Source organism: Gadus macrocephalus, chromosome 17 (assembly GCF_031168955.1).
Source record: "Gadus macrocephalus chromosome 17, ASM3116895v1".
In the NCBI taxonomy this organism is placed as follows: domain Eukaryota; kingdom Metazoa; phylum Chordata; class Actinopteri; order Gadiformes; family Gadidae; genus Gadus; species Gadus macrocephalus.
The window spans coordinates 5,103,109-5,115,608 of NC_082398.1; the positions used below are offsets into that span (position 1 = coordinate 5,103,109).

At 50.2% G+C, this 12,500-nt stretch overlaps 4 protein-coding genes across 6 annotated transcripts in view; 2 read left to right on the forward strand and 2 right to left on the reverse strand.

Moving 5' to 3' along the window:
* The window catches only part of rpgrip1 (RPGR interacting protein 1), a 16,967-nt gene extending 13,765 nt beyond the window's left edge, over nucleotides 1-3,202 (reverse strand). Inside the window, 4 exon segments of the mRNA XM_060035854.1 lie at nucleotides 1,228-1,433; nucleotides 1,710-1,827; nucleotides 2,059-2,112; nucleotides 2,380-3,202. Of these exon segments, the coding sequence (XP_059891837.1) occupies nucleotides 1,228-1,433; nucleotides 1,710-1,827; nucleotides 2,059-2,112; nucleotides 2,380-2,467 (466 nt within the window). The 5' untranslated portion in view covers nucleotides 2,468-3,202.
* A 1,101-nt stretch (nucleotides 3,203-4,303) lies between these two features.
* LOC132475828 (uncharacterized) lies at nucleotides 4,304-8,019 on the forward strand. 2 transcript variants are annotated; one of them, XM_060077179.1, is made up of 7 exons: nucleotides 4,304-4,513; nucleotides 5,125-5,342; nucleotides 5,727-5,895; nucleotides 6,228-6,854; nucleotides 7,052-7,108; nucleotides 7,225-7,262; nucleotides 7,749-8,019. In XM_060077179.1, exons 2-7 carry the CDS (start codon nucleotides 5,127-5,129, stop codon nucleotides 7,920-7,922), a joined length of 1,281 nt encoding a protein of 426 aa, XP_059933162.1. In that variant the 5' UTR covers nucleotides 4,304-4,513; nucleotides 5,125-5,126; the 3' UTR covers nucleotides 7,923-8,019. The 2 variants fall into 2 exon arrangements, with proteins under 2 accessions (XP_059933162.1, XP_059933161.1); XM_060077178.1 differs by having other exon boundaries at nucleotides 4,304-5,342.
* On the forward strand, nucleotides 8,003-9,515 carry LOC132445739 (zinc finger protein 135-like; the record flags this gene model as incomplete). The annotated part of the gene is made up of 1 exon (XM_060035855.1): nucleotides 8,003-9,515. A coding segment is annotated over one exon (1,341 nt), but the record flags the coding sequence as incomplete, so codon positions are not given.
* Nucleotides 9,516-9,586: 71 nt separating this feature from the next.
* cfi (complement factor I) overlaps nucleotides 9,587-12,500 on the reverse strand; it is a 10,734-nt gene continuing 7,820 nt past the window's right edge. For both annotated transcript variants that reach the window (XM_060077154.1, XM_060077153.1), the window contains 3 exons: nucleotides 11,488-11,589; nucleotides 10,659-10,807; nucleotides 9,587-10,105 (listed from right to left, as the gene is read on the reverse strand). In XM_060077154.1, coding sequence (XP_059933137.1) covers nucleotides 10,037-10,105; nucleotides 10,659-10,807; nucleotides 11,488-11,589 — 320 coding nt within the window. In that variant the 3' untranslated portion in view covers nucleotides 9,587-10,036. The remainder of the gene's footprint in view (nucleotides 10,106-10,658; nucleotides 10,808-11,487; nucleotides 11,590-12,500) is intronic.

Consider the following 12,500-nt stretch of genomic DNA (forward strand, 5'->3'; position numbering starts at 1 on the left):
CATCCACCTAACATCCACCTAACATCGTCCAACCTACCCAACCATCACAGAGAAACACACCGACAGGCCAACACACAGAAGATACTATGTTAGCTTGTAGTACTATTATTTATTTAATGGCTGACACCCATTGCCACTCCTAACCGTCCCTTGAAGGGGGGACCCCCCCAGTCTGCGTCCCTTCTCAAGATTTCCTCGATTATAATTATGTTCGATTGTATTTTATTTATTTTTTAAGCACAGAAAAACACAGACGCACATCTTGTCTGAATCGTTGAATCTTTTTCTTGCTTGGTTCAGGTTAGCCTGGCTCCGCCCGCCTAAGTACCTCCGCTCAATTTTCTTTTCCCTGCAGTACTACGTCTGGGTCTGCGGTATATTGTTGGGCTTTCTCAGTCCAAATTTTGTGCGTCCAATCAGCGAACAGAGGGAGGGGCTGAGAACAAAGACGTTAAAGGCACTCAGTGCAACTTTATGTAAACATTCAATGAAAAATAAACATTCAATTTCTAGTCTTTTTTTACACGTAGTAAGTTTCAATAACTCCATACCATTACATATCGACATTCAAGGAGCAAAGATGAGACGTCGTTGTGTGGTGAGAACTGATAGAAAATCGTAAACAACAACAATCGCCGGTGGGGAGAAGCCATTTTTCCATTGACTGGAAGCCTGCTTTATTTATTGTAGGTTACAAAAAATAAAGAAAATGGCGGCATTGTTGTTGTGATCGATTTTGTATCAGTTCTCACCACACAACGACGTCTCATCTTTGCTGCTTAAATGTCGGTATGTAATGGTATGGAGTTATTGAAACTTACTACGTGTAAAAAAGACTAGAAATTGAATGTTTATTTTTAAGCCTCGAAAGTTGCACTGGGTGCCTTTAAAGTCAGCTCTCGTTGACGGACATCTTCACGCACGGTGTTCGGTTTGTTTACAGCATGCGCGCAACGTGATTCCCGGCCAAACGTTAGCGATTGGTTATGGCAGATCCAGATTGGCACGGGGCAGATCCAATAGTTTTAAACTTCAACCGACACCCGCCTTCAAGTGAGTTAACGTTGGTCAATTGAGTGGCTCCAGACTCTCTGTACCAATGAAATGAAGAGAGTCTGGTGGGACCAGGCTAGGCTAAGGTTAGGGGGCGTCATAAATATATGGCCTTTGACACTGTTACTGTGATTAAGGGTCTACTCAGACAACATGGGCTTGACGTGACCTGACCTTTGCCCTGTCTGTAGTGGCTGCGGCCCCCTAGGTCGAGGAGGTGTTGGCGGGCCAGGCTGAGTTTGCCCTGCAGCACCCCCTTCTGGCCCTCCAGGGTGGCCACACGCGTCTCCAGGTCCTGGATGGTGGCCTCCGTGTCCCTCTCCCTGAACGTCTCGGTCCCGCCGCGGGACTCCCGGAGGCGCATCAGCCTGGTGGACATCCTGGGGAACGGGGGATGGGGACAGGGGCGTGGAAAAAAGGGAGTGAAACGTTTTAATTATATTTGTATTTCTTTGGTCAATGCTATTAGTCCTTGGCCCTAGCTCCAGTTTGTGTGTGTGTGTGTGTGTGTGTGTGTGTGTGTGTGTGTGTGTGTGTTTAACCTGCGTAGCCTCAGCTCCTATGTGAGTGTGTGTGTGTGTGTGTGTGTGTGTGTGTGTGTGTGTGTGTGTGTGTGTGTGTGTGTGTGTGTGTGTGTGTGTGTGTGTTTGTTTAACCTTCGCAACCTCAGCTCCTGGGTGCGTGTGTGCTGTCTCAGCACAATGTTCTCCTCCTGCAGGCGGAGACACTGGTCCTCCAGCTGGTCCCGGGGAACCCGGAGCAGACGCTGGCGGTCTGAGAGAGAGAGAGAGAGAGAGAGAGAGAGAGAGAGAGAGAGAGAGAGAGAGAGAGAGAGAGAGAGAGAGAGAGAGAGAGAGAGAGAGAGAGAGAGAGAGAGAGAGAGAGAGTTATTGGATCTTTCAAATCTGTATCTGCAAAATAATAATTTGTAAAATTATCATGGCAGGCACTGTGTAGTCTAGTCTATTGTAGCTCAGGTTCAGTTGAGGTTAAGTAGAAGTTCACCTTTAACCTTCATGATTTGGGGTTTCTTCCATGGTTTCAGGTCACGGACCGAGTCTGAGGACAGACCAAATCACTGTAGCTTAGCCTAGCTTAGTTTAGCATACATCCGTAATTAATTTTAGTGTTATCGATTTTAAATCATTGGATACACAAGTGATGGCGGCAGTGAAAAGGTTGCATGCTTCTCAAACACACACACTATCAAACACACACACACACACACACACATGCACACACACAAACACACACACACACACACACACACACACACCTGCACACACACAGACACACACACACAAACACACACACACACACACACACCTGGGCCGCTGGGCATCAGTCCCCATCTCGTCAGCCCCACATCCTTCACAGGAAGGTCCCCGGCGGTCTCGTCCGCCACCGGTGACATCACAGCGGGCCGGCTGGGACACAGCCAATCAACAGGCTTCCTCACACGACTGTCCAATCAACAGTCCTGTAGTATCGTAGGATGGATCTTTTCAACAACAGATGGTTCAAATCAGCAATACAAAGGAAGAGCAACCCGCTTTCTTTCTACACTTCAGCAATAAACACAATAATGTGCATCAATGCAAGCAAACCAGAAATGGTTGTCCGTGTCTATATGGGTTACCATTCGGCTTAAGTGCATCTGAAAGGCCCAAGTAGATCCATACGTGGATCAGTACATATCTCACATATTATTAAGCAGTCACTTCTATCCAAACAACGAACAGTGAATCAGATACGTCATTACTGAGCAGGTAGAGGGGTGAGGCGGCCACTCTCTCTAGAAGGCCTGCAGGGTAGGGTCATGGCCATTGTGGATCAAACAAGGTACCTTTTCCATTGGGAGTCGAACCAAGAACCATCGCCGACAAATGACCCAGCCCCATGACAAGCATCTAGATGTTCACAAAGCACGCAGAATCATAAAGTACTTACAGAATCTGAGCTTCCGAACAGAAGCGTCTCTAAAACCACAATCTTTGTGGCTGTGTGTCCTGCCTGCCTTGTAGCCTCATATCCTCGAGTCCATCTCTCTCCGTCAGCCTTACCACAACCCATTGAGTTGTAATCCCTCTTTATCTCTCTCTCTCTCTCTCTCTCTCTCTCTCTCTCTCTCTCTCTCTCTCTCTCTCTCTCTCTCTCTCTCTCTCTCTCTCTCTCTCTCTCTCTCTCTCTCTCTCTCTCTCTCTCTCTCTCTCTCTCTCTCTCTCTCTCTCTCTCTCTCTCCTCCCAGCCTCCATTCCTTCTAGAGTGTGGGGGGTTTACTCTCAGTGACACCTCTGATGGAGGTTTACATTCAAAGGGGAAATAATCTAGACTAAGTTAGTCCAATTGCAATAAAGTGTTCGCAGTTTGATCGTCAAAAGAAGATCAAACTATGAAATCTTTGTGCATAAAGCTTGTGTGTGTGTGTGTGTGTGTGTGTGTGTGTGTGTGTGTGTGTGTGTGTGTGTGTGTGTGTGTGTGTGTGTGTGTGTGTGTGTGTGTGTGTGGCTTTCTCCCAATCCCTGGGCCCTGCAGTCCCACTAGCCCATCTGCCACACGGCTAATTCCATCTCTGTGCTAATCTCATTAGCACAAGTCAGCTAATAGCAAGCATTTTTCGTGTCAGCAACACTGTCTACTGACTGGTGTATTTCTGTCAGTTCTCGTTGTCTCCTTGTTGTTGTTGTTGTCGTAGTTGTCCGACAGAACAAAGCGGCCTGATCTCGATGTTAGAAATGTAATCTTTGTGCAGAAAGCTTGTGTGTGTGTGTGTGTGTGTGTGTGTGTGTGTGTGTGTGTGTGTGTGTGTGTGTGTGTGTGTGGTGGAGGAATAAAGGTGCAGTCCTAATATGTATTTCTGATTTTTAATTTTTTAATACTAATTTCTAAGGGGGGGCAGCATAGAGCCTTGGTCATAGACTGCAAGTGGATAAATTCTGATACATACATATATACTGATATTCCGATATATATTCTCATGTGAATAGATATATGAATATATATAACAGGAGAGACGAGAGCGGCTAAAAGGTGATAAATATAAATAACACGCATCTGCAGGAATCTGATTTGCTTTCTGTTTCGCTGGTTTCATTTTATATCTGTGTTGTGTTAATCTGGTTCTAATCAAATCAAGGATTAACACGAAGGTACCTGTAACCGTAACTGGTCAACTGTGAGCTACCACGGCTCTGCCGACAGGGGGCAGTCATGATCGTCCCGTCATATAGTAACCCGTCATATAGTAACCTCAAGCGAAGAAGACCTCCACTTCCTTGTGAACCATGTGATTGTACTGTCGTTTAAACGTCTAACACAAAACAGTAACACAACTGAGACCTTTGTTCTCAGTAGTTACAGCATAAGAGGTATTTTAAGTTTATTGTATTGTTGTGCGGTCGGACCACTACCCAAGGCTTGGTGCATGGTCCTTTAGACCCAGAAGATAACTTTAGTGCAGGTAAATAACCTCCACTGCTACAAACTTCATTGCCCTTAAGACCCACTACGTTTTATACCAAAGTCAAAGTGCACGTAAATAACCTCCAGTACTACTACCTGCACGGTCCGTCACACCCAGTAGTTGCTACTATCACTACTATGGATCTCGATCAACAACTAATGTCTTGATTCTCCCCATTGATCAGTTAACATTAACAGCCATTCTTGAAAACATGAGCTGGTTTGTAAAGAAGAAGCTGCATTGAAATTGTTTTCGAATCACTTGAAAAGCATTGGAACCTTGAGGTAAACAATTTGGATTAGAACACGTCATCATCAGCAGGGACTTGTGATTGGTTCATTCACTCCTCCACATGGAAGCATCTTGACGTATCCCTCCCTTTACCCCTTATGTGCCTCTCCCAGCATTGATACTGTTTCATCGCCTCCGGAAATGTTACTAGGTCACAACAAAAAAAAAAATACCTGTGCGGATTTTCCCAGAATATCGATCCAGGTTCCCATTCACTCATGTTCCCATGCAGTCAATGATCTGGAACTTTGCAGGGAAATAATGCATGTGTGAAAGGGGGCTTTACTCTATCTCTTATCTCTCTGTGTCTCTGCCAGCCATGCCAGGCCAGGGCGTGGCCAGGAAGAGGTGTGTGGGCTGCAGCGCCCCGCTGGGCATCGCCAGCCGCTCCTGCCCCAGCTGCCGGTCGGAGCAGCCCTACAAACTGTGGCTCAAGAAAAAGATGGAGAAGTTTGACTCCAACCGAGAGAGCTGGATCAAAGCCCAGAAGAGGTACCACATGTCCTCCCACGTCAGAGGAGAGGCCGTGCTGCTGGTGCGTACTACTACTACTACCTACTTTACTACTACCTCATTTACTACTACTACTACCACCTCATTTACTATTACTACTACTACCTCATTTACTACTACTACTACCTCATTTACTACTACTACTACTACTACTGCTCCTACTCCTACCAATACCTCATTTATCAACATATATTTACCCAATTGAATACAAACTCACCTCATTAACTACGACCTCACTACCCCATTTACTTATACCTCTTTTACTAATACCTAATTTTATTCACTATTTTCTGTGTGTGTGTATTTGGTACTCTTTATTCTTGCCTGTAATTCGTTGCTTTGTATGCTTGCTGTGTGTGTTTGTTGTTTCCTTACTGGTCTGTGTGTGTGTGTGTGTGTGTGTCAGCTGGAGAAGCTCCACGCGCTGGGCATGAGGGCGGTGCTGTGTCTGGCGAGGCCAGGCAGGAGGCCAGGCTCCTGGGCGGCGGAGCTGCTGGCCCCCCGCTGCCACTTCAACCACGCGGCCACCGCCGCGCTCAAACGCATCCAGGCCCTGTTCGAGACCGTCGTCCCAGGTACGCCCTGACTCGAGCAGGGGCAGGAGAGACTGGTGCTTAGGGTGTTGGATACACTTTAGCGAGATGAATTAAACCCTACCTGATCATTAATGACATGTATCTGATAAAGTAACATCCTATGAGAGCCCCTTTGGATAAAAGCGTAAACTAAATGACCTAAAGACAGCAAAATACCATTGCATGATTGCGGTTGGCTATTTCCTAACCGTTAGCATAATATCCTAGCAGCTAGCCTCATATCATCCTAGCCACTAGCATGACATCCTAGCCGGGAACTCTAGCATGAGCTCCTAGCCGGCCCCTAGAATAAAGTCGTATCCCTTATGAAGGCTGGAGTGAGACGGCCCTGAAGGCTGGAGCTCCAGCGGCAGAGACCCACGGCTCACTTGCTTCCCCCACACCCAAGACCCAACCCCCCGCCGACCAGTGCTCCACGATGGAGCAGGGCCCCACGATGGAGCAGGGACCTGGGTTGGAGGAGGGCCCCACGATGGAGCAGGGCCCCACGATGGAGCAGGGCCCGGTGATGGAGGAGGTGGAAGGCCCTGCGATGGACCAGGTGGATGGCCCCATGGTGGTGGAGGGCCTTGTGGAGGAGGTGGAAGGCCTCCCGATAGAGGAAATAGAAGGGCCCACGGTGGAGGTGGTGGAGGGCCTTGTGGAGGAGGTGGAAGGCCCCACGATGGAGGTGGTGGAGGGCGTAGTGGAGGAGGTGGAAGGCCCCACGATGGAGGTGGTGGAGGGCCTGGTGGAGGAGGTGGAAGGCCCCACGATGGAGGTGGTGGAGGGCCTGGTGGAGGAGGTGGAAGGCCCCACGATGGAGGAGATAGAGGGCCCATCAATGCCAGAGGTTGAAGGCCTTGTGGAGGAGGTGGAAGGCCCTGCACTGGAGGAGGAGGAGGAAAGGCCTGCTGTGGAGGTCCCCACGGCGCAGGATGCATCCCAACGTATTGAAGGTTAGAAGCAGTGAAAACAAAATGATATAACTTGGATGGGCTAACTTGTATCTGAAATTTTTCGAATCTTCGATTTGAATAAAAGCTTGTAACGAGAGACATATTGTGAGATTGTACTGATATAGACAAGTCATCATTTTATAACACCATGATATACCGTTCTGTCAGAAAAATTTCCCATGTGTATTTTAAAACAGATTACAGCACCAGCGGACATGTGACCCAAAAAAGACAACCGCGGAGCAGAAGGAAAGGTGAGGTCAGAGGTCAGGGTCTATATGACCCTATATGACCTGACATCACATGACCTATATGACGTGTTCACCTGTAGGAAAGCTGTTGAAAACACTGACATTTCACTTCTTCACAGCCCTCAAAACCAGAGAGGTGGACAACGAACAGCCAGAGGTGTGTATATGAGTGTGACCGGTACCTGGTTCGCCAATACTGACTTGAATGTGTATTAAAGGAGAGCTTTGGGATTTTTTTTAAACGTGAACCTATTTTACGCTCTGCTTGTATGAAAGGACTAATGCAGATTTTTTTCTAAAGACTTGGTTGGACCCTTAAAAAAGTTGACCAGATCAAGCGAAATGTAAAGAATAAAGTTGTATTCCTCTGTAGGGATCTTTTCCTGAAGGAAGCCTGTCAGTGGCAAAAAGACAACGGTTAGAGGACGTTCACTGAGGTGGCGCTATATGCAGAAATCTGCATCAGTCCCGGAGAAAAATAGACTGCAGGTTGAAAAATCCTGAAGTTCTCCTTCAGTACTGACTGGTGTTTATAGTAAAGATGACGACTGATATGTATATAAAGGGTGAACACTGGTATGGATAGTAAAGACGAGGACTGGCATGTATTGCGTGAGGCTAACTCTCCCACGTCCTCTATCAGGGCTCCTCATCGTCTCTCCAGTGTGAGGAGGTTTCAGTCTCTGTAGAGACCAGTCCTGCTCCTCCAGAGATGGAGGAGGAGGAGGAGGAGGAGGAGGAGGAGCAGGAGGAGCAGGAGGAGGAGGAGGAGGAGCAGGAGGAGGAGGAGGAGGAGGAGGCCCCTGCAACAGGTTAAATCTTAAAACCCACCACACTCTTCGAGAAGAGGGCAGCAGCACATTCAGTGTGTGATGTTTGAGCTCATGCTAATACGGTGGTGTTGCTTTGATAGGAGCACCTCTCGAGTGGGAAAGCTCCGGTCAGTACCCCGGTGTCCCCGGAGGGGCGCCCGGGGGTTACGGCTGCGAGCAGTGCGGGAAGACCCTCTCCACGGCCCGGAGCCTCAAGGCCCACGCGCGCGTCCACACGGGGGAGCGGCCCCACGTGTGCCCGCTGTGCGGCAAGTCGTTCCACCAGCCGGGCGCCCTCCGCCACCACCAGCGCGGCCACGGCGGCGACCGGCGCCACCTGTGCGCCCACTGCGGCAAGACCTTCGCCCGCGCCGACGTGTTCAACGCCCACCTGCAGACCCACTCGGGCAAGAAGCCCCACCGGTGCCCCGACTGCGGCAAGAGCTTCCTGCGGCCCGCCAACCTGCGGCGGCACCGGGCGGTGCACACGGGCGAGCGGGCCTTCCTGTGCACGCAGTGCGGCAAGGGCTTCAAGCAGGACAGCCACCTGCGCTCGCACCAGCGCTCGCACACGGACGAGCGGCCGCACGGCTGCCCGCAGTGCGGCAAGCGCTTCCGGCTGGCGGCCACGCTGCGGCAGCACGCGCTCATCCACACGGGGGACAAGCCCCACCGCTGCCCGTACTGCGAGCGGCGCTTCCGCAGCGCGGGGCAGCTGCGGACGCACCAGGAGCGCGGCCACCCGCCCGACAGCCCGTACGGCTGCGGCCGCTGCGGCCTGGCGCTGGCCGACGCGCTGGCGCTGCAGAGCCACGAGGCGCTGCACGTCGAGGAGAAGCCCTACCAGTGCGTGCACTGCGAGAAGGCCTTCGGCCAGGCCAAGGCGCTGCGGCAGCACCAGCTGCTGCACTCGGGGGACCGGCGGTACCGCTGCGCGGCGTGCGACAAGGCCTTCACGCGGCTCGTCACGCTGCACACGCACCAGCGCATCCACACGGGCGAGCGGCCCCACGCCTGCGCCTCGTGCGGCCAGACCTTCATGTGGCTGGCGCAGCTGCAGAGCCACCAGAGGCTCCACGCCGGCGAGCGGCCGCACCGGTGCCCCCACTGCGACGAGGCCTTCGCGCGGCCCTCGGAGCTGCGGCTGCACGCGCTGCGGCACCCGGCGGCGACGCGGCACCCGTGCGCGCACTGCGGCAAGAACTTCGGCCACCTGGGGGCGCTGAGGACGCACGAACACACGCACGCCATCGACAGGCCCTTTGCGTGCGACCAGTGCGGCAAGAGCTTCGCGTGGCGGTACCAGCTGCAGTCGCACCAGCGCGTGCACTCGGAGGTCCGGGTGAGGCACTGCCAGGAGTGCGGGGAGAGTGTCACCGAGTCGCGGCGCTCCAAGAAGCACGTCTGTGTCCACGCCGCTCGGTGACGAGGCACGCCGGTCGCCAAACACGGAAGACACCGGTTGAAGTGTGTGTGTGTGTGTGTGTGTGTGTGTGTGTGTGTGTGTGTGTGTGTGTGTGTGTGTGTGTGTGTGTGTGTGTGTGTGTGTGTGTGTGTGTTTGTTCTACATGTCTGAATAAATCTCTTCTCTACGATTGTTTTGTTGTTCTGTCATTATTAAAAGTGCAGGAATCATTTGAGCACATAGAAATAAATGAAATAAGCAAACTGCTTTTAAGTGCTACTTTATAGAAACGAGAGAATTGTTGTAGTGTAGTGCATTGTTTCCACAAAACCAGCATCCACTGACAACATAGGACCTGGCCCTAGTTATGACGGGCTTCAGCCAACTGAGTAACTCCAGCATCACGGTCAGTGTGGCTCAAAAGAATGAACGATGGAAACAAGATGTGAATTGTAAATTGTATTAAATGCATCTACCCTGGTGGACATGTTAATGATCATGTTTGTATAATGCGGTATGGCATGTTCTCTGGTCGACTGCTTCACTAGTAACCATCATCTGCCGGTCCTGTTCAAAACAGTAGGATCTGATCACATAGTCAAGGTGTCTGTACATTAGTCTACAGGTAATCAAGCATCACCTGGAGGTCCTGTTTATACATGTAGTTTGACCTGCTCTCTAGGACCTTAACCTTTAGCTGTCCCAGTGAAGGAGTTAGCTGTTGTATATGTTGACTGCAGGCCAGCCTGTGTGGTACCGGATCCATTCGAAGTAATATGCCACCTGAAGGGAGAGAATTACATGAGCATCTTAGAGGCTGAAGCTGTGGTTCTCCGTAAAAAGTAGAACAATATGAGGAGCATCTTAGAGACTGAAGCTGTGTTTCCCTGGCAGAAGAAGAATAACATGGGGAACGTCTTAGAAACTGCAGCTGTGGTTCCCTGGCAGAAGAAGAATAACATGAGGAACGTCTTAGAGACTGCAGCTGTGGTTCCCGGTAAGAAGTATAATAACTTAAGGAACATCTTTGAGATTGAAGCGGTGGTTCCCTGAGAAAAGGAACCCCAGAAGTTTCTAGGTTTACCTGGGTTACATTTTGGATGAAATAACTTTATAATAGGAACTGCTAGACTAGAGATCAGGATGTGATCAACATAAATTGACAGAAAACCTGTTCTAATACACACGTATATAATCACATGTTGATGGTGTATTAAGACAGGTTTTCCTAAACATTCTCTCAAATGGATCACCTAACTAAATGACTGTCTCGTCATCAGGCACACACGCACGCACGTACACACGCACACACTCAGAAGTGTCAGTGGGAGTGTACCTGGGTGTAGACCCCTGGGAACCCTGGCTCCCCACACTTGGCCCCCCAGCTCACGATGCCCCACAGGTAGGACACGCCCATCTCGTCCTGACACACCAGGGGCCCCCCGCTGTCTCCCTGACACGTGTCCACGCGGCCCTCCAGGTCCCCTGTACACACGCACACACACGCACGCATACACGCACGCAAACACACACACACGCACGCATACACGCACGCACACACACAGAAGCGCACGCACACACGCACACAAACACACACACACACACAACATCACACACACACACACACCCACACACCATCACACACACACACACGCACACACACACAACAGTGCACGTGTCACACACAATACACAATGTACACTAACACTATGTTTGTTTACTGTCGCCGTGGGGGGAGTATTTATAAAAATGTATTTGCATCTTCGGAGCACCCTGAAGGACTTTATTTCTTAAAGCTTTATTTCCTTAAGGGAAAACAGTTTGTTGTGTGTCTGAGAAGCTCTGAGCGTCCAAACAAGTGAAAATGAGGTCAACACTATCGGTGAACAGTTCTACGTTAGAGGATGTGTTTGGGGTTCACATCCAGTCAGGGTAAATGTTTTTAAAGAACACCTTGAAAACCCTGACACATCCGAATGTCTCGTCTGGAGTTCATGTTCCTGAATTCATTTTCTAGTCTCCAGTTTCTTGGGATTATTAAATTACAGTTTTTGCTTTGAGAGAACCTCATTTGTGATGATGCGCCAAACAGTGGGGTTAGTTCCTAGCTCTGTGGTTCCAGTGGTGGGTTCATCTTCATCACTTTGGGTTGAAGTGAGCCCTACCTGCACACATCATGCCCGGCTTGAAGCGGTCTTTGTAGAACTTCTTGCAGTCGTCGATCAGAGTGACGTTGGCGTACAGCAACACGTTAGACCCTCTCTTGGCTGGAAACACATAACGTAACCATAACATCATCATCCCTTCATCACAACATCACCATTACATCACCATAACATCATCATCCCTTCATCACAACATCACCATTACATCATCATGACATCATCATCCCTTCATCACAACATCACCATTACATCACCATGACATCATCATCCCTTCATCACAACATCACCATTACATCATCATGTAACCATATCATCATCAGTAGAGGGGTGTGTGTGCATTAGTATATATGTGTGTGTCTGTTTGGGAGGTCCTGAGCAAGGCAGAGGACGTGTGTGTGCGCGTGCGTGTGTGTGTCAGTGTGTCTGTTTCCCTGTCTGCGTGTGTGTAGGTGGGTGGGTGTGTGTCTGTGTCTGTGTCCCTGTCTGCGTGTGTGTAGGTGGGTGTGTGTCTGTGCATGTGTCTCTGTGTGTGTCAGTGTGTCTGTTTCCCTGTCTGCGTGTGTGTAGGTGGGTGGGTGTGTGTCTGTGTCTGTGTCCCTGTCTGCGTGTGTGTAGGTGGGTGTGTGTCTGTGCATGTGTCTCTGTGTGTCAGTGTGTCTGTTTCCCTGTCTGCGTGTGCGTAGGTGGGTGTGTGTCTGTGCATGTGTCTCTGTGTGTGTCAGTGTGTCTGTTTCCCTGTCTGCGTGTGCGTAGGTGGGTGTGTGTCTGTGCATGTGTCTCTGTGTGTGTCAGTGTGTCTGTTTCCCTGTCTGCGTGTGCGTAGGTGGGTGTGTGTCTGTGCATGTGTCTCTGTGTGTCAGTGTGTCTGTTTCCCTGTCTGCGTGTGTGTATAGATAGATAGATCTTTATTCTCATTGCACATGTTACAGAGCAACGAAGTGTGGGGTGTGGGGAGACAGGACGGAGAGACTGTCAGGCGCTCGTTAGATAAGAAACATGCGGCCCGCGTTAGA

Coding starts and splice junctions, on each gene's coding strand:
- LOC132475828 (XM_060077178.1), top strand. CDS start 5,073: ATGTGTGAAAGGGGGCTTTACTCTATCTCTTATCTCTCTGTGTCTCTG. Junction 5,896..6,227: donor GTTCGAGACCGTCGTCCCAG/GTACGCCCTGAC, acceptor TCCCTTATGAAG/GCTGGAGTGAGACGGCCCTG. Junction 6,855..7,051: donor TGCATCCCAACGTATTGAAG/GTTAGAAGCAGT, acceptor ATTTTAAAACAG/ATTACAGCACCAGCGGACAT.